This window comes from Haemorhous mexicanus, chromosome 30, assembly GCF_027477595.1.
Source record: "Haemorhous mexicanus isolate bHaeMex1 chromosome 30, bHaeMex1.pri, whole genome shotgun sequence".
In the NCBI taxonomy this organism is placed as follows: domain Eukaryota; kingdom Metazoa; phylum Chordata; class Aves; order Passeriformes; family Fringillidae; genus Haemorhous; species Haemorhous mexicanus.
This window is the reverse complement of record NC_082370.1, coordinates 905099-923261: the sequence shown is the minus strand read 5'-3', so window position 1 is coordinate 923261 and position 18163 is coordinate 905099. Positions and strand designations below refer to the sequence as shown.

General features: G+C 50.4%; 1 protein-coding gene across 1 annotated transcript; it reads right to left on the bottom strand.

The window, feature by feature from the left end:
• Positions 1 to 3259: 3259 nt before the first annotated feature.
• Positions 3260 to 7903, bottom strand: NEFL (neurofilament light chain). The gene is made up of 4 exons (XM_059870576.1): positions 6831 to 7903; positions 5610 to 5734; positions 4546 to 4862; positions 3260 to 3825 (listed from the first exon to the last, which is right to left on the bottom strand). The coding sequence occupies exons 1-4, from the start codon at positions 7878 to 7880 to the stop codon at positions 3638 to 3640; spliced, it is 1680 nt and encodes a 559-aa protein (XP_059726559.1). The 5' UTR covers positions 7881 to 7903; the 3' UTR covers positions 3260 to 3637.
• Positions 7904 to 18163: the final 10260 nt, after the last annotated feature.

Genomic DNA, 18163 nt, shown 5'->3' with positions numbered 1-18163 from the left:
GTTCCCAGCAAGTCCTAAGAGGAACAAGCAAGTGGTTAACATATTTCTAAATGTTTATAAAACTGTAAGAACTGATTAATATTTAATGGTGCCAAGAGGTTTTGTCTACTGACATCTGCAATCAAACAGTTTCAAAGGAGAGCACAATTCCCGGGCAGAGAGGCATAAATAGGATGCTATTTGCCTGTTCTGCACCAATTACTCCTCCAGACTGCACAGAACCAGTCATGGGAATAATTCTTTTCAGACAGAGAAGTTCATTAAACAATATAAAAAAAAATCCTTGCAGGGAAAAATAATAATTAAAGGGATTTAGAGTGAAGATTTCTGCACCTTTTTTAAGGTGGGATATTTGGACCACCGTGGCTTCAAGAGCTGGAGGGCTCTAAACCAGGATCTTTTCCCTGTGCTGGGTTGTGGAGATGCCAGAGTTATTTTTCAGCATTCCAGAACAAAATTCCAGGTGGGAACAACTGAGAAGCATTACAAAACACAAACAGGATGCATTTGCCAGGGAGCTGAGTCAGGCACCAGAATTTTCTCCAGTCATCAGGGTTTGTGCTCTCCCCATACACATTTGGGCTTTATTGCTGCTTTTTCAGGATGAAAGCATCCTTAACTAACCTGGGATGGCAGGAAATGATGGACTGTTCATTGTTTGGTTATGAGCAGGTGAATTTCTGGGCTGTGCTGTTCTGTGCAGGTGCTCCCCATGTGAGGGGAGGGGGTGTGTGTGCATCTCAGGGAAAGCATCCAGCACCTCCCTGGGCATTCCCTGTGATGAGATCTCAGCCTGATCCAGACTCAGAGAGCAGGAAAGATCCCCAGGACACTTCTGGCTTCACTTGCAGCTGCAACTCGGGGGAAAGTTTCTCCTGAGCCTCCCTGTGCCAGCTTTTACTGCATTGCGTCAAAGGCAGCGCCTGGCTCTTCCAAGGTAAGGAAAGTGCTGGCAGCAGGGTCCATCCCACAGCCCCGGGAGCTGCTGGGGCACAGAACCCAGCCCAGGCTCCCCCACCAGGCTGGGCAGCAGGGCAGGAGAGGGGGCCCAGCCTGGTGCCCTCTGCAGAGTCAGCCCTGCTGCAGCTCCTGCTGGGGCTGACTCAGCCCTGCGGAGCTGCAACGCATTAAAAATAACCCAGGGAGCAGGGACCAGCCTGGGAACGGCTGCAGGAGAGGGCAGAGCTGCTGCAGCTCTGGGGGGCTGCTCTGAGCAGCCCTGACTGCACAGTGAGCTTTGCTTCCCAAAACCAAGAGGGATGCAAAGGGCTGAGGGAAGGAGGAGTTTGTCAACAAAAAAAAACATAGTGAAAGGGGATGAGAATTTGGGGTTTGAAGAGTTAAAGGAGCTCAGAGTGCTTGGAGAAAGGCAGGATTTGATTTATCATGGAATAGTTTGGGTTGGAAGGAACCTTAAGGCCCATCCAGTCCCACCTGCCATGGCAGGGACACCTCCCACCGTCCCAGGGTTCTCCCAGCCCTGTCCAGCCTGGCCTTGGGCACTGCCAGGGTTCCAGTGGCAGCCCCAGCTTCTCTGGGAATTCCACCCCAGCCCCTCAAGATCCTCTGAATAAGGAATTCCTTCCCAATATCCCATCTAAAGCTCCTCCTGCCAGTTTGAAGCCATTCCCCCTTGTCCTGTCCCTCCAGCCCTGGTCGGGGCTCTCTCCAGCTGAGCCGTCCAGCTCTGCTCTGCCTTTGATGGTCCTGGTGGGCTCTGACCAGGGCTGGAACAGGATTTTCCTCCTGAGGAGCAGCCCCTGTCCCCCAGCTGAGTGCCAGGTGTCCCCTCCTGCAGGAGCACTTGGGCAGTTCCCAGAAGCAGCTCCCATTTCTGAGAAGCAGCTCCCGTTCCTTATCTCCCAGCAGCAGCCCCAACAGTCTGCTGGGGGAGCTGGGGCTGTCCCACCCCCGGGAGCAGCTCCCTCCATCCCCTGACAGCTCTGACAGCTCTCTCTGAAAGCTCTCAAGCTCCCCCAGTTCTCCTCACCCCCGTCCTGGAGAGGGAAAATAAAATCTGCTTTGTAACAATAGCTCTGCATAAACACGGGGAGAAAAATCTCCATTGAAGGAGGAGGGAAATGTAAAAATAAATATTTTAGAGGTGTTGCTGAAGAAAGTGAAAATTATTTTACTTCTGGTTCTCAAAAGCATCAAACTCCCAGGAAAGTAGGGAGAAAAAGGATTGGAAGTGATACTGGAACTGTGAGTTACTGGAATCACTGCTTTTCTGAATGGTTTGACCAAGCTCCTTTTTCTTTCCTCACTGCTTTTCTTGGGAATGTGGAAGAAAATAATAATCTGAAGTGCTTGCTTCATCCATCATAATCTCTTTATCACCCTTGAAACATGGAAGAGGGAGATGCCTTTGGTACCCCTCTAAGACTTGGATAAAAAAGAGATTTCCTTTCTCTCTGAACAAAGCCATTGAGGAGAACCAATGCAAACCAACTGATACCACATCACCAGAGCACAAAATCGAGTTACCCCAAAATCCTGTGCAAAAACTCATCCAGACAAATCTTTCTCTAAAGTTTGGAGCAGCCATTAATGCCTATTTTAACTCAGATTTCCATGGGTTTAGTTGATTTAAACTGGTTTCACTTGCAGCATTGGCCCAGTGCCTGCCCTCACAAGGGTTAATTTTCTGTATCAGCTTTAGGCAATTGAACATCACAGGCTCAGAGCACAGGACAGGCTGGGCTGCTGTTGAGATTCTCCTTTTTTGTGCCTTTTTTTAGCTCAGCCAAAACTTTAAAAGGCCCTGAGAAGTCTCACAGAAGAAAATGAGCTTCTTCAGCCTCTTCAGCCAGGGCTGAGCTCAGACAGCCCCTAGGGAGAGGCAGCTCCTTCCCCTGCACCCCCCACCCTGCTCACTGCTCCTTATGTTCTAATTTTAGTGTTATCTTTGCAGGTAGCCTTTGCTCCAAGCCTCACCTACACCCTCAATTGTTCTTCCCTCTCCTCACTGACCCTGCAGACACTGAATGACCTCCTACCACAATTTAACAGCCGCATTTGCTTTTCCCCTCTGTGTTGGCTTGATAAAGTTCCCATTTTTCAGAAGGCAGCTCGTGCTTGTTGCACCCTCAGCCAGTGAGACCCAGCCACCACCACACCCCAGGGGATTGTTACAAAATGAGTGAAATTTTACCCCCCCCATGAGATTTTTCCCACTTCTCATGCACAAGAAGAGTGGGATAAAGCCCTTTATCAACCTCTTAAGGCCAGCAGTGACACAGGACACGCACAAGGAATCTGTGTAAGCATTTCTGAATTTATTGACAGCTTTATTGCACGTACTTAATGAAGCCTCCATCACTTCCCCCACCCACCGTTTCCAGAATTAGTTTAAATGCAAGATAAAGGTAACCTTTCATTCCCAGCACGGATTTCCCCCCCATTTGAAATGTTAAGGTTCTGGGTCACCCAGGAAGGACAGAAGCCCTGAACTCAAACGTGGAACCATGCGGCACTCGGGGAGCAAGCCTTGGGTGCTCTGCAAGCAAACTCAGACTCTGCACAGGGAGAAACATCAGAATCATGGACTGGAACCTCAGTGGTCACTGAATTAAATAGGTGAGACTGCAGCTGGAGCTCAGTCAGTCGTTGGCTCTGATGGAAAGCTGCCCTCAGATCAAGCCTTCTTCTTGCCTTCGCTATCTTCCTTTCCTGCTGCTTCTTTCTCTTCCTTCTCCTCCTTCTCCTCCTCACCACCTTCCTCAGCAGCTTCCTGGGACTCCTCCCCTTCTTCTGCTGCTGTTTCTTCCCCTTCTCCTTCCTCTTCCTCACCCTCTTTGGCTTCTTCTGATTCCTCCTTAGCACCTTTGAAGGACAGAAAGGTATTTCACATCCAGGTACAATTCCTGATGCCAGTTCAGTGGGAATCCCCTTCAAGCCCACACGTTCTGGCAGCTACAGCAAAACTGCACAAGCAGTTCTCCGGGATGTCAGGGGGAGTGAAACACTTCATAAAAACAAATCATGGCCTTGAAAAATATCAGTTCTGGGCTCAGTGTTTGGATAAGGCTCTAAAGACCTGAATTATCTTTTACTGCTTTCCAATTGGCTCTTTAATTAGCTGTAATTTCACTGTAATTAAACTTCACAGTAACGAATCCCTCTCAGTTCAGTGGCCACCAATGCCTGGCACAGCAGTGACGGTGCCATGCACTGAACCCTGTAATTCCAGCCCCACACATCAGCTGATGTCCCCATTATCTCAGGCTGCTCTCTGGGAATTCATATTTAGCCCAGGATGTCCTTGGTCCCTCTTTCTGAGGATGTCTGTAACACCTGAGCATTATCATTGGGGGTTTTGGAAACCTATAATCTGCCTGATTTCAACACCTGACCTCATCTTCCATTCAATATTCAGACTTTCTTGGCAAATTCCATGTGCTTAACCCCACCACCCTTTGGCTCATAGGAGTAGAAAAGGAAAGAGCTTTAATCATTGGATTTAATCACTGGGATTTCTGGGGTTTATCCCATAGGAGCAGGGTGCAGCAGGAATAAAAGGGACTTAAAAGTAACTCTAAGTACCTTCCTCCTCTTCTTCAGCCTCTTCTCCTGCTTCTTCCTCTCCTTCCTCTTTCTCCTCCTCCTCACCCTCTTCTGCAGGAGCTGCCTTGGCCTCTCCTGCCTTGGCAGCCTCGATGGTTTCCTCGATCTCGATCTGCTCCTCCTGCACGTGGCTGGAGTAGTAGGCGGGGAAGGAGCGGGTGCTCACCAGGTAGGAGCTGGCCTGGAGGCCGCTGTAGGCAGACCTGCCGAAGGTGGGGGCACTCTGGCTGTAGCCACTGGTGATGCTGCCCACGCTGGTGAAGCTGAGCCGGGTCTCCTCCCCCTCGAGCAGTTTCCTGGCAGGGAGAAATGAAAGCAAGTGGAGATGAGCTGGCTGTGCTGCAGCAGGAGCCCTGCAGGCTGCACAGGGGGTTATTAATGCAGGGCTAGCTGTGCACAACGGGCCAGTGCCACCCAATTCTCTTGGAATAATCGCTTCAGACGTGCCCATTGCGGGGGAATTAACACCTTTCCTTAAAATACCATTCCTTAAAACCTCTCTAGAACCAGGTCCCTCTGGCAAGTGAAACTAGAGGTGTATTTTGCCACCCTGCAGCTGTAAGAATTTGCTGCTGAGCTGTCAGACAAGGCTTGAAGCTGCTCTCTGTCTTCCCCCTTGTGGCTTCCACAGAAATTCTGTTCCAGCATCGAAATCTCTCAGTGTCTGAGACAAAATATCACAGCTATTTAGCAGCAATTCTACTGGAAAATATTTAATTTGTAGATTTACAAGTTAGAAAATATCCCTGTTCTTGAGGGCATTTGAGGGATTTCCCATTTTGAGAATGAGCCATTGGTACTGAGGAATTCCATTGATATAAAATCTCTTTCCCGAGTACAGAACAGGTACTTTTATCTGTCAGGATGGAAAACTGAGGTCATTTATTGCCAAGCTAAAAACTCTGTGTGCAAATAGGAAATGCTTAAACTCTGCCACAGACCTCGGACAATTTCTGCTGGGGGAATGATAAATACCTTGAATTCTCCTGAAGAGAATGGGAGCTGCTCTGAGCTCTGGCTCATTAAAACATCCCCCACCATACCTATAAGCTGCAATTTCGATGTCCAGGGCCATTTTCACATTGAGCAGGTCCTGATATTCCTTTAAGTACCGAGCCATCTCACTCTTTGTGGTTCTCAGCTCATTCTCCAATTTGTTGATTGTATCCTGTTGGATGGAACAATATTGACAGCATAAAATTCTGTTCTCTCAAGTCTAGCAGTAGTCACAAGGAATTTCTCCAATCCTTTTAATTTAATCTTGCACTAGCAGACAGACACTGCACAGCTCCCACTGCACCCTCAGCCAAAAAGCATCATTTAACACCTTCCTGGCAGGTTTTCTGCTCCACATTACTCCAGTCCTGTTTAACACAAAGAGCCCAATTTTCTGGTACCCAAGTGCTAAAGCATCCGTGAAATCTGAATATTGTTTCATTTTGATTTTGGCCTCTATGAGCTTTTTCTACTTTTGGCTTAGGGATATCCATGGATGATCCTTGTAGGTCCCTTCCAACTCAGGATATTCCATGATTCCATGATTTTTTTGGTATAGTTCATGCTGAATCAGTACATGGACACACGGATATTGGCTTTATCAGGGGCATTTTACATTCTGATTTTATAACACCTCACATTTTAGATAAGCAGTGTCCCTGCTATGATTTTGCTAATTCAGATCCTGATTTGGGTCGGTGTTTCCACACCTCATCCTGCTTTAGAGCTCTGTGGCATTCTGCACTGCGACTGCAGGCTGCCTTATCTGCAGCACGGGCACAGCACGAACCAGGAGTGATGCCCCCGACACCCCCCCACAAACCTGATCCCCTCATCTGCGAGACTCTGCAGACCCCACCTGCCCTCACCTGCAGAGCCCAGCAAACGCTGACCCCCCTCACCTGCAGAACCCTTCAAACCCCCAACATCCACCCCTTCACCTGTAGAATTCTTCAAACCCCAACATCCACCCCTTCACCTGCAGAGCCCAGAACACCCTGAAACCCCTCACCTGCAGAACCCTGTAAAACCTGACCCCTGTTACCTGCAGAACTCTTCAAACCCCATCATCTCTCACCTGCAGAACTCTTCAAACCCCATCATCCCTCACCTGCAGAGCCCTTCAAACCCCATCATCCCTCACCTGCAGAGCCCTTCAAACCCCAGCTTCTCCTGACCTGCAGAACCCTGCACACCCCATCATCCCCTCCCCTGAGGGACCCCGACCCTCCTCCCCTGAGGGACCCTTCCAGCCCCCACAACCTCACCTGCAGCGCGGAGATATCCGCACTCTGCTTCTCTTCCAGCTCCTGCAGCTGCTTCTCCAGCGCCTCGTTCATGCCGCGGGTGGCCTCGATCTCCAGCGTCTTGGCTTTGAGCAGGCGGCGGCTCTCGGACACCTCGTCCTTGGCGGCGCGCACGGCGTCCGTGTTCTTGGCGGCGCTCTCGCTGAGCACGGTGAAGCGGCTGCGGAACCACTCCTCGGCGTTCTGCATGTTGCGCGCCGCCAGCTTCTCGTACTGCGCGCGGATGTCGCGCAGCGCGGCCGACAGGTCGGGCTTGGCCGACACGTCCATCTCCACGGACAGGTGCGCGTACTGGATCTGCGCCTGCAGCTCGGCCAGCTCCTCCTCGTGCACCTTCTTGAGGAAGGCCAGCTCGTCCAGCAGGCTGTCCACGCGCTTCTCCAGCTCCGCCCGCGCCAGCGCCGCCTCGTCCGCGCCCTTGCGCACCTCGAGCAGCCGCGCCTCCGCGTCCTCGCGGCTCAGCACCTCCTCCTCGTAGCGCGCCTGCAGCCCGCGCAGAGTCTCCTCCAGGCTCTCCCGCTCGCCCTGCAGCGCCTGCTTCTCGCTCGTCGCCTCCTCCGCGGCCAAGCGCAGCTCGCGGATCTCCTGCTCATACAGCGCGCGGAAGCGGGAGGGCTCGGCGTGCTTCTGCCGCAGCACCAGCAGCTCGGCCTCCAGCACCTTGTTCTGCTGCTCCAGCTCGTGGACGCGCTCGATGAAGCAGGCGAAGCGGTCGTTGAGGTCCTGCAGCTGCGCTCGCTCCTGGCTGCGGATGGACTTGAGGTCGTTGCTGATGGCGGCCACCTGGCTCAGGTCCAGGCTGTCCACCGAGTGCAGCAGCGAGCTGGAGGCGCTGGAGGTGGCGTAGCTGCGGCGCACGGACACGGAGGACACGGGCGCGGACAGGCTGGAGTACGCGGAGCGCGCCGAGCCGAAGCCGCCGCCGCTGCGCACCGACACATGGATGCGCGGGCTGTCCGCGTAGCGCCGCTTGTAGGACGGGAAGAACGGGTCGTAGCCGTACGAGCTCATGGCGGCGGAGGCTCCGGCGACGGCTCTGCGGCGGGCTCCGCCCGCACCCCGGTATTTATGCGCGGGGAGGGCGGGCGGAGCGGGGACGGGGCGGGGCGCGGCGACATCGCCGCGAGGAGGCGACGCCCGGAGTGGTCCAGGCACCGCCGCGGGGAGGTGATGCCCGGAGGGATCCAGCCATTCCTTCCTTCTCTGCTGCGATGTACTGAGCGGCACGGGCCGGACCTCGCCCCGGTGATGCCTGGACAGCTCCGGGCATCCGCGCAGTGAAGGCTTGCCTGGACAGCTCCGGCCATCCCGGCAGTGAAGGGATGCCTGGACAGCTCCGGCCATCCCGGCAGTGAAGGGATGCCTGGACAGCTCCGGCCATTCCCGCAGTGAAGGGATGCCTGGACAGCTCCGGCCATCCCGGCAGTGAAGGGATGCCTGGACAGCTCCGGCCATCCCGGCAGTGAAGGGATGCCTGGACAGCTCCGGCCATTCCCGCAGTGAAGGGATGCCTGGACAGCTCCGGCCATCCCGGCAGTGAAGGGATGCCTGGACAGCTCCGGCCATTCCCGCAGTGAAGGGATGCCTGGACAGCTCCGGCCATCCCGGCAGTGAAGGGATGCCTGGACAGCTCCGGCCATCCCGGCAGTGAAGGGATGCCTGGACAGCTCCGGCCATCCCCGCAGTGAAGGGATGCCTGGACAGCTCCGGCCATCCCGGCAGTCAAGGGATGCCGGACAGCTCTGGCCATCCCCGGTGGTGCGGGGGGCTGTGACCGGCCCGCTCTGGAACAGCCCCGGCTCGGCCCCGCCTCATCGGCTCAGTCCTGTCTCAGCCCTCCTTGCGCCCTCCTGGGCGATCTCCCGGCCCCCTACGGGCCCACCTCTGCCCTTCCAGATCCAGCTCCCCTCAGGTCTGTGTGCACCCCCCAGCCTGCCAAGGCTGTGTTTAACACCCCTGCTCTGCTTCTCCACAGTGGCCCTGGCAGAAGCTTCAGGAATGTGCTGAAAGCCCCAGGTTGTGGCTGAGGTTGCCTCGGTGAGACTGAGGGACACCCAGCCCTGGCTGCAGCTCAGAACCCCCAGATGTGTAAATAGTATCTTTTTTTCCCTTCAGTTTGCAGTTAGCACAAGGCATGAATGCCCTCTGAGCCCCTGCATCCTCCCCATGTCCTTTGCTACAAGTGGTCCCTAATAACCAGGTAATTGCAGCATCATGGAATTGTTTGGGTTGGGAGGCACCTTACAGCCCATCCAGTCCCGCTCTGCCATGGGCAGGGACACCTCCCACTGTCCCTGGTTGCTCCAAGCCCCATCCAGCCTGGCCTTGGGCCCTTCAGGGGAAGGCTGGCAGTGTTATTTGTCCTTTCATTACATGAAAGCAGCAGCAGCAGGCACGGGTGGTTCTCAGTCCTGGCAGAACATGCCTGGTTCCTTGAGATTCCCTGGAGCCCAGTCTGTCTGAGACATGCATCACAGGGACAGGATATTTATCCTTGTCCAATCTGGCTAATACAGAGATTCAATTGGACAGCTGCATTGCAGCTACCTCTGGGCCAGGCTATTACCACTGGCTGATTAAAACAAAGCAGTATTTATGTAGTAGAGATTTATCAGAGGTAAATCAGAGATGCCTTGAGCACAGACTGCATGGGAGGCTCAAAAAGACAATGAGAATCCATCTTTTGGAGTCAGAAGGGCAAATATACACAAAAAAGTTTTCTCAAGGAAGGAATAAAAGTCAGTAAAGATTGGGTGAGATCTATTAGACAGATACCACAAAAATGCTGAGGTGCTTCCAAAAGAAAGGGGAAGGACTCAGTAACATGTATGAATTAATGTGCCTGTCAGTAATTGCAGTGCTAATTGGGTATTTCTGGCACAAATAAATGTTTATTTAATAGCAGCCTTTTAGGAAAGGCAGGGTGGATTTAATGTATTTCCTGCTATTTTCCAATGGCTCACACAGAACGTCACCTGTTGTGTGACAGCTTCTCCATACGTTTCAGGGAATTTAAACATGAGGATCATTGAGCTGTGAAGGGCAACGGCCTCTCAGAGGTACAAAGCTGCAGTCCCTGCTCACTGGAGCTCATTCTGGGTGGAATGAACTGCACCAAGAGCTCATCAAGGCTGAAGTGTCACTTATATCCCAGCAGAGCTGCTGGGAGACTTTATTCTGCAAATCTGCAGAGTCCTCCCGAAGATCAGTGAAGCTGCTCTCAGCCAGCACTGCAAGCTCGGCTTCTGCCTGGATTTTTATTCACCATTTGTTCTTAAATTGAGTCCTGGCTGCATTCATGCATGTCAGAGCAGCCATTCATTATTCAGAACATGCAAAGGAGAGCAGCACCGGTAGAGTCTTCTGTGCTCATCTATTTTATCTTTAGCAGAGATTGGGCTGGAAAGGGTGAGAAAAGAGGAATAGAGACCTGTAGAGAGGAGGATTCCCAGCATGTTGGTCAGGAATTCAGGGAGATGATATTTTCTGGGATACTCAGCTCCTGCACACTGAAATACCTTGTTTCATGCCAATGGATTTATGCTAATCTGCCCTACAGCAGCCTGAGCACATGATTTAATTATTAATGCTATCATTTCTTATGCCATGTATTAATAAAGGAATGTACCTCAGCTTGTAAAAATCACTGCGCCTCAGATCCCAGCAAAACAAGCCTGGTAATTGTTAATATTCCTTCTCACCTTTTTTTGAGTGGAAACTCCTTTGCTGTGTGCCAGGAGCACGGGAGGAGGATGGGTGTCTGCAGCCAGCCCTGCAGTGTGGAACCTCCGTGGGACTCAGGGAGCTTTGGTGCTCCAGGGAAAAGAAAAGCACTCCTGAAGGCATCCTGCTCCCCAGACTCCTGTTTCCAGGCACAGGGGTACTGCCAGATTCCACCACTCCCTTTGTGTCCCTTTTGTTGCTTTCTGCCTTAATGCAGAGGAGAATCAAGCCCCTGGATGTGTGTTAGAAAAATCAATGTTGTGAGCAGAGGAAGGGGATCGAGCAGGGCTGGTTCCAGCCAGGATGGAGTGGCCTATGCCACTTGTCTCACCTGCAGCAGCTCAGTCCTGTCCCCATTTGCCCCTGGTGGAGCTGAAGCTGCTCCCTCACTGCCTGGGAGTGTCCCCAAGCCATCAACACTTCAGGCAGAGAATCCCAAACCCTTGAAAACATTCCCTGGGTGCCCCAAATAATGCCAATTATTCTGAGGGATGGTGCAGAAATGGAAAGGCAGCTGTGCCCCATCCCTGGCAGTGTCCAAGGCCAGGCTAGAGCAGCCTGGGACAGTGGGAGGTTGTCAGGACCCAGGACATTGCTCTGGCTGCCCTGGAGGACTCCAGACCCTGGCAGGGGCTCAGAGACCTTGGCACGGAGTCAAACACACCTGTGCCTTGGATTTTAGTCAAGGAAACAATTCCCAACTTTGTGTGAGGAGTTACAAGCCACAAGAGTTTGAGTAGAATGGCAGTGAATTTGTCACAGGGTGAAAAAGTAGAATTTGGGGGATTTAGAATGGGGGTTCAGGAGGCAAGAGGGAGGAATCTGGGCGTGTCTTCTCCTCCTCCTCCTCCTCCTCCTCCTCCTTCTCCTTCTCCTTCTCCTTCTCCTTCTCCTTCTCCTTCTCCTTCTCCTTCTCCTTCTCCTTCTCCTTCTCCTTCTCCTTCTCCTTCTCCTTCTCCTTCTCCTTCTCCTCCTCCATCTCCTGCTGGGATGGTGACCCTTCTGGATTGGTTTAGAGCACAGACAGACTGTCTAACACAGGTGACAGGTATTGGGAAATTATTGTAAATAAAGCACAGGTAGTTCTTGGTATAAAAAGCCAACAGCACCCCAAGGGCAAGGGCTGTGCCCCAACCCGACCTGCTGGGCAGAGCTCAGCAGGGCAGAGAGAGAATGGAATGGATAAGGAAAAATAAACAGCCTTGAAAAGCAGAACCCAAGAATCTCGACTTCTTCAGCTGTGGGGGAGGGAAAAAAGACTCTATTACCTTGGGAGCCATTTCAGCAACACAAACCTGAGAGGAGGTGTCCCTGCCCATGGCAGGGCGTGGCACTGGATGAATTTTGAAGTCCCTCCCAACCCATTCCATGATTCCAAATTTCACTGCTGCCCAAGGAAAAGCAGCAACTCCCTGGCAAAACATTCCTGTTCATTCCTTTTCCTCTGCTGCAGCCACAAGGAACACATCCCCACCTGCAGCTGGCATTTCCTCAAGGAAAAGCTCAGACCTGAGCCCTGGGCTGGGCCTCACTGAGCACCAGGAAATTTCGTGAATGCCCCAGTGAACCCTGGGGGGTTTGCCTTTTTATCCTTTTTAAAACAAAGAATTTCCCATCAGAAACTGCAACGGGCATTTCAGGAAGAGTCTTCCTTGTTCATGTTCATGTCTTCTGCTGCTGCTTTTATTGCAGAAGCACAGAAGGAGCTGAGCCTGCTTAGCTGGGATTTATACAGAAATCAAGCAGTCCTGAGTCAAAAAAAAAGAAAAAGCAAAAACATTGGTTTTCCTTTTTAAAAGTAATATTTCTACCTCATAAAAGCCCAGCTATGAGGGAGGGGGGAACCAGGCACTCCCACAGCTAAATATGTTCAATAGCTCTGATGTCAGGTCTTCTGTATTTATCTAGAATTATATCAAAGTGTCTGGATGAGTTGAATTAAAACATGCCAAAGAAAATGCTCTGATCTATTTTGATGAACTGGAAAAAAATCTCACGTTTTAGGAACTTCTCTTCCTATATTCCAAGCAGTCCTTTTAACACGAGGCAACACTCACAGGAATTTCCAAACCAAAGAAGAACTTTGTCTGCAAGGACTGAACTACAGTCTCTGGGAGACTCAGAAGAAATGCAAATAAGTGTTTAATTTATCTCCTTTGAACCACTATTTGCTTTGTTGGTGCCAGATATAGCAAGTGCCTGGGCAGCTTTCATTATTTTCTTATTATTTACACCAATTTCTGCACACAGTGGCAGCAATTTGCTCACTTTGAGTTTGTTCTGTCTCTTGATTACAGGAGCTGGAGGAAGCAGGCAGCCAATTCTTTCATCTGAGCTCTAACAGGGAACACTTAATTAGAAGATTCATTAATTAGCTTTGTTTACTTGTTGGATCAGGCCTCCAAACTAGGCCTCGACATCTGATGGCAGCTCCCAGGGCTGGTTCTTATCTCCCAGAATCAATTAAATTGATGTTTTGCTTTTGGTTCCAGCACTTAATCATCAGCTGAGAGGGTTTTTGGCCAAATCCTGGAGTGCTTTGGGTGGAAGGGACCTTCAAAAAGATCTTTATTCCACGCCCTGCCATGGGCCCTTCATGCAGGCCAGGCTGCTCCTGGGATGGGGCAGCTTCTGCAGACAGCTAAAAATCCTGACAAAACCCTCCCAGCCCACCTGGAGGAGATAATTTATTAATTTGCAGTCTCATTGCTTTAATTGCATTTCTGCCTACGTGAGGAGCAAGGGCTGGGCCCAGCAGCCCCAGGGCTGGGTTTAAGCTGGACCTGACTTTGGGCTCACTGCAGTCCCCACCTAAGGCCACCTGATGATCTCAGCTGAGCTGAGCTTTGCTGCGCCCTGAAAAGCTGCTCTGGGGACCCTGCAGAGATACAAGTGGTCTTTAACAATAATTCTATTTTTGTGGTGTTGGTTGAGTGTTGCCCTGATTTTTTAAGATTTTCTGAGCCTTCAGATGTTCACATTCTTGTAGATAACTTTCTCACACACTTTTGGTAAATAACTCATTGTTTTGCATTCTTTTATAGAGGAGGAGAAATTTGATGGGCTGTTGGTCTGTCCAGTGTCATTGGAGAGGTGGCACTGTCACCCTCCAACCCACTGTCACTTTTGGAAATCTATAATTGTTGGGAGTCAAAAAATAAACTTCCCTTCTTTTTACCTTGGGAATTCCAGCGTCCATGTCGTTTTATTCCGTGTCCTATAGGGACAGACTGGGAACATCCCAGCCCCAGCTCAGGATTCCACAGGTTCCCATCCAGGATGGGATGGACTGGGAACAATTCCAGAGGGTCCCATCCAGGATGGGATGGACTGGGAACAATTCCAGAGGTTCCCATCCAGGATGGGATGGACCAAGAACAATTCCAGAGGTTCCCATCCAGGATGGGATGGACCAGGAACAATTCCAGAGGTTCCCATCCAGGATGGGATGGACCAAGAACAATTCCAGAGGTTCCCATCCAGGATGGGATGGACCAGGAACAATTCCAGAGGTTCCCATCCAGGATAGGATGGACCAGGAACAATTCCAGAGGTTCCCATCCAGGATGGGATGGACCAAGAACAATTCCACAGGTTCCCATCCAGGATGGGATGGACCAGGAACAATTCCAGATGTTCCCATCCAGGATGGGATGGACTGGGAACAATTCCAGAGGTTCCCATCCAGGATAGGATGGACCAGGAACAATTCCAGATGTTCCCATCCAGGATGGGATGGACTGGGAACAATTCCAGAGGTTCCCATCCAGGATGGGATGGACCAGGAACAATTCCACAGGTTCCCATCCAGGATGGGATGGACTGGGAACAATTCCACAGGTTCCCATCCAGGATGGGATGGACCAGGAACAATTCCAGATGTTCCCATCCAGGATGGGATGGACTGGGAACAATTCCAGAGGTTCCCATCCAGGATAGGATGGACCAGGAACAATTCCAGATGTTCCCATCCAGGATGGGATGGACTGGGAACAATTCCAGAGGTTCCCATCCAGGATGGGATGGACCAGGAACAATTCCACAGGTTCCCATCCAGGATGGGATGGACTGGGAACAATTCCAGAGGTTCCCATCCAGGATGGGATGGACCAGGAACAATTCCACAGGTTCCCATCCAGGATGGGATGGACTGGGAACAATTCCAGAGGTTCCCATCCAGGATGGGATGGACTGGGAACAATTCCAGATGTTCCCATCCAGGATGGGGTGGACCAGGAACAATTCCAGAGGTTCCCATCCAGGATGGGATGGACCAAGAACAATTCCACAGGTTCCCATCCAGGATGGGATGGACTGGGAACAATTCCAGAGGTTCCCATCCAGGATGGGATGGACCAGGAACAATTCCACAGGTTCCCATCCAGGATGGGATGGACTGGGAACAATTCCAGAGGTTCCCATCCAGGATGGGATGGACTGGGAACAATTCCACAGGGTCCCATCCAGGATGGGATGGACCGCTGTCGCCCTGTTCCTCTAAGTTCTTCCAAGCCTTCTGATGTTCACATTCTTGTAAGGAACTTTCTCACACACTTTCTGTAAATAGTTATTGCTTTACATTCTTTTCTGGAGGAGGAGAGATTTGATGGACTGTTGGTTTGTCCAGTGTCATTGAAGAGGTGGCACTGTCACCCTCCAACCCACTGTCACTTTTAGAAAACTATAAATGTTGGAGTCAGAAATTAAAATTCCCTTTTTTGCTCTTCACCTTGAGAGCAGCGCTGTGCGCCTGTGTTCTTTCATGTTCCATAAGGACAGTTGGGGGCTGGGTGCTGAGGGAACATGTGCTTGAACACGAGAAGTTTCATATCCCTCCTGTCTTGGGAGCTGGATCCTCAAAGCAGCAGCAATATCCAGGCTGGAGCAGTGAAATATTTCCCTCTTATCCCATTTTTGCTGTGCCAGCTTAAGTAAGTCCTGTTGGTGACAGGGTGAAGAGAGAAAGCTGCATTTACAACAGAGCTGAGAGCTCATGAAGGCTCATAATTGCTCCATTTCCTTCCCAAAAATTTCCAGTATGAATGAAAATAAAGATAAACCCGGGGTCCAAAAGAGCATTTATTTGTGGGCTGCATGGACAATTAACAAGCAGAGAGAATTTGGAATTGTGGTTTTATCTGCAGGGAGCTGAAGCAGACAATCCCAGGATGTTCTTCCTTTGGTCACAGAAAGGGGATGAACAGCTCAGGAATACTTTCCCTATAATTCAGTTCTTTCCATCTTTGGGGTATTTTTTCCCCTTGCTGCAGAGGCAGCATTAAAATCCACGTAGGGTGTTCACAAAAGGCACCCTGGGGTGAGTGAATCACATCCCCACAGGCACGAGTGAAAAGCCTTTCTTGGGAAGATGTAAAAATCCCTTTATTTCCCAGTCTGGCAGGAGCTGCTGCCCATAAAACACAGACTCCAGGGAGAAATGGAGTTGGGAGAGCTGTGCTGCAGTGAGGTGGCTCAGGGCAGCTGAATGTGCTCAGCTCTGCAGTCTGTGAATCAAAACCCCTGAATTCTGCAGCCAAAGCAGCTCAGCTCCCCCCAGCTCTCCCTGCAGGCTGCACACTGCTGGTGCTGTCCTCAGGGATGGCAGCCCAGGATTCCTGTGGGATGGAAGAGGAACCACCCTCATCACTCTGGGTTTATTTTAATAGCATCACTTAATTGGAAGGTTTGCAGAGGTCTGCAAATACTCATCTCCATTTCAGCTATTTCATCCCTGGCACTTCTCCTCCTGGAGAGAAAAGGGCTTTGCACCACTCTGAGGCAGAGATTAAATTATAAATTACCCAGCCTGCATGAGAGGTTGCTGGGAGAATCAGGGGCTTTATTGGCACTACTGATAAGTGAAGATAAGGAGTTGATGGTTTTAATTTTTGCAAATTTTTTGAGGGAAATATTTTTGTATATTTTTCTCTGTGTAATTTTTGACAAATACTTCCCTTCTATTTAAACTGCAGCTGAGTTTTCCTTTTTTCTCCTTTAACATCTCTATTTCTTAGTTCTTTCTATAACCCTCAATAAAACCTTAAATAGTAAAAACTTGAGCATTAAAACTTCTGTTTCAGACATTTTATTTGGATCCTTTATTCATGTTCACATGAATAAATCTTTACCAATTCTTTTCAGCTGGCTTGATCATCATAATCGCATTTTTCTGGTTTGTTAAATATACATTTATTATTCTTCCCACAGTCTTTCCCTCTGTCCAATCTCATTCCTAGGGTGTTTCCTCTAGACTCAATTGATGCCAAAAGGAGTTCAGAGCCTGTTTTTCTGGACAAGACCTTAAGGATATTCGATAATTTTTAGTATTCCAGCACTTGTGACAATTTCAGACCCTTTCAAAGCCTTCACCTTGGTAGAAATTACAGCATCAATTTGGCTTTTATAGAAAAGAAATGTAAGATTGAAATTGGCACCAGTGATTAACTAACAGGGAAGTGGGACATTAATTGTGGGACATTTCCCAGGCTGGCCCATGGCAATGGGGTGAAATTCCCCCAGCAGTGCAAGGGCTGCAGTTTTGAGGCCTCCACAGCAAAAAAATCAGAGCTAAATCTTCAAGGTTCTGCTGGTTCCTAAACAGGGCCATCAGAACTGCCTGAAAATGGCTTTAACTCTGCTTTTCCAGGAGAACAACCTGTAACCCTGCTTTTCCAGAACAGCCTTTGATTCTGCTTTTCCAGAACAGCCTTTCACTCTGGTTTTCTAGAACATCCTTTGATGCTGCTTTCCCAAGAGAACAGCCTTTGATGCTGCTTTTCCAGAAAAACCTGTAACTCTGCTTTTCTAGAACAGCCTTTGATTCTGCTTTTCTAGAACAGCCTTTCACTCTGCTTTTCTAGAACAGCCTTTGATGCTGCTTTTCCAGAACAACCTTTCACTCTGTTTTCCAGAACAACCTTTCACTCTGCTTTTCCAGAACAGCCTTTGATGCTGCTTTTCCAGAAAAACCTTTCACTCTGCTTTTCCAGAACAACCTTTCACTCTGCTTTTCCGGAACCTGTAACTCTGCTTTCCCAGGAGAACAGCCTGGCCATTTGTCCTGAGGCAGGACAAGGCACGTGAGCTGGGGCTGCAGAGAGCAGGAAGGTTTGCAGAGGACTGGGGAAGGGGGATGGGGAAGCATTGGGAAGGATGAGGCAGAGTTCTCCTTATTTCCCATTTTCCTGCTTCTCCCCTGGGATCCATGAGAGGCTGTTTGTACAGCTGTAACAAGACATGTCAGAGGCTGAAGGAAGCAGGGAAGGTCCCCGCTGGTTTCACCATCCACTACCCAGTAAAGCAGCTGGGCAGCATTGTTGGTTCACAGGGGAGGTTTTGGGGCAGATTTTCCCTGGTTTGTGCCTGGTGCAGCTGGAATGACCTTTGGGAAAGCTGGGAGAGTTCCCTGACCCACAGCACAGCTCTGCAGTGTTCCAGTGGCCCTGGAACAAAGCTCTTCATGGGGGATAAAGGCACCAAAGTGCTAAAACAATGGGAGCAAGAAATGACCAGGAGAGAAGAGAAGGCAGCAGAGGGTTTTCAAGTGAGGAATTCACTGAACCATCAAACCA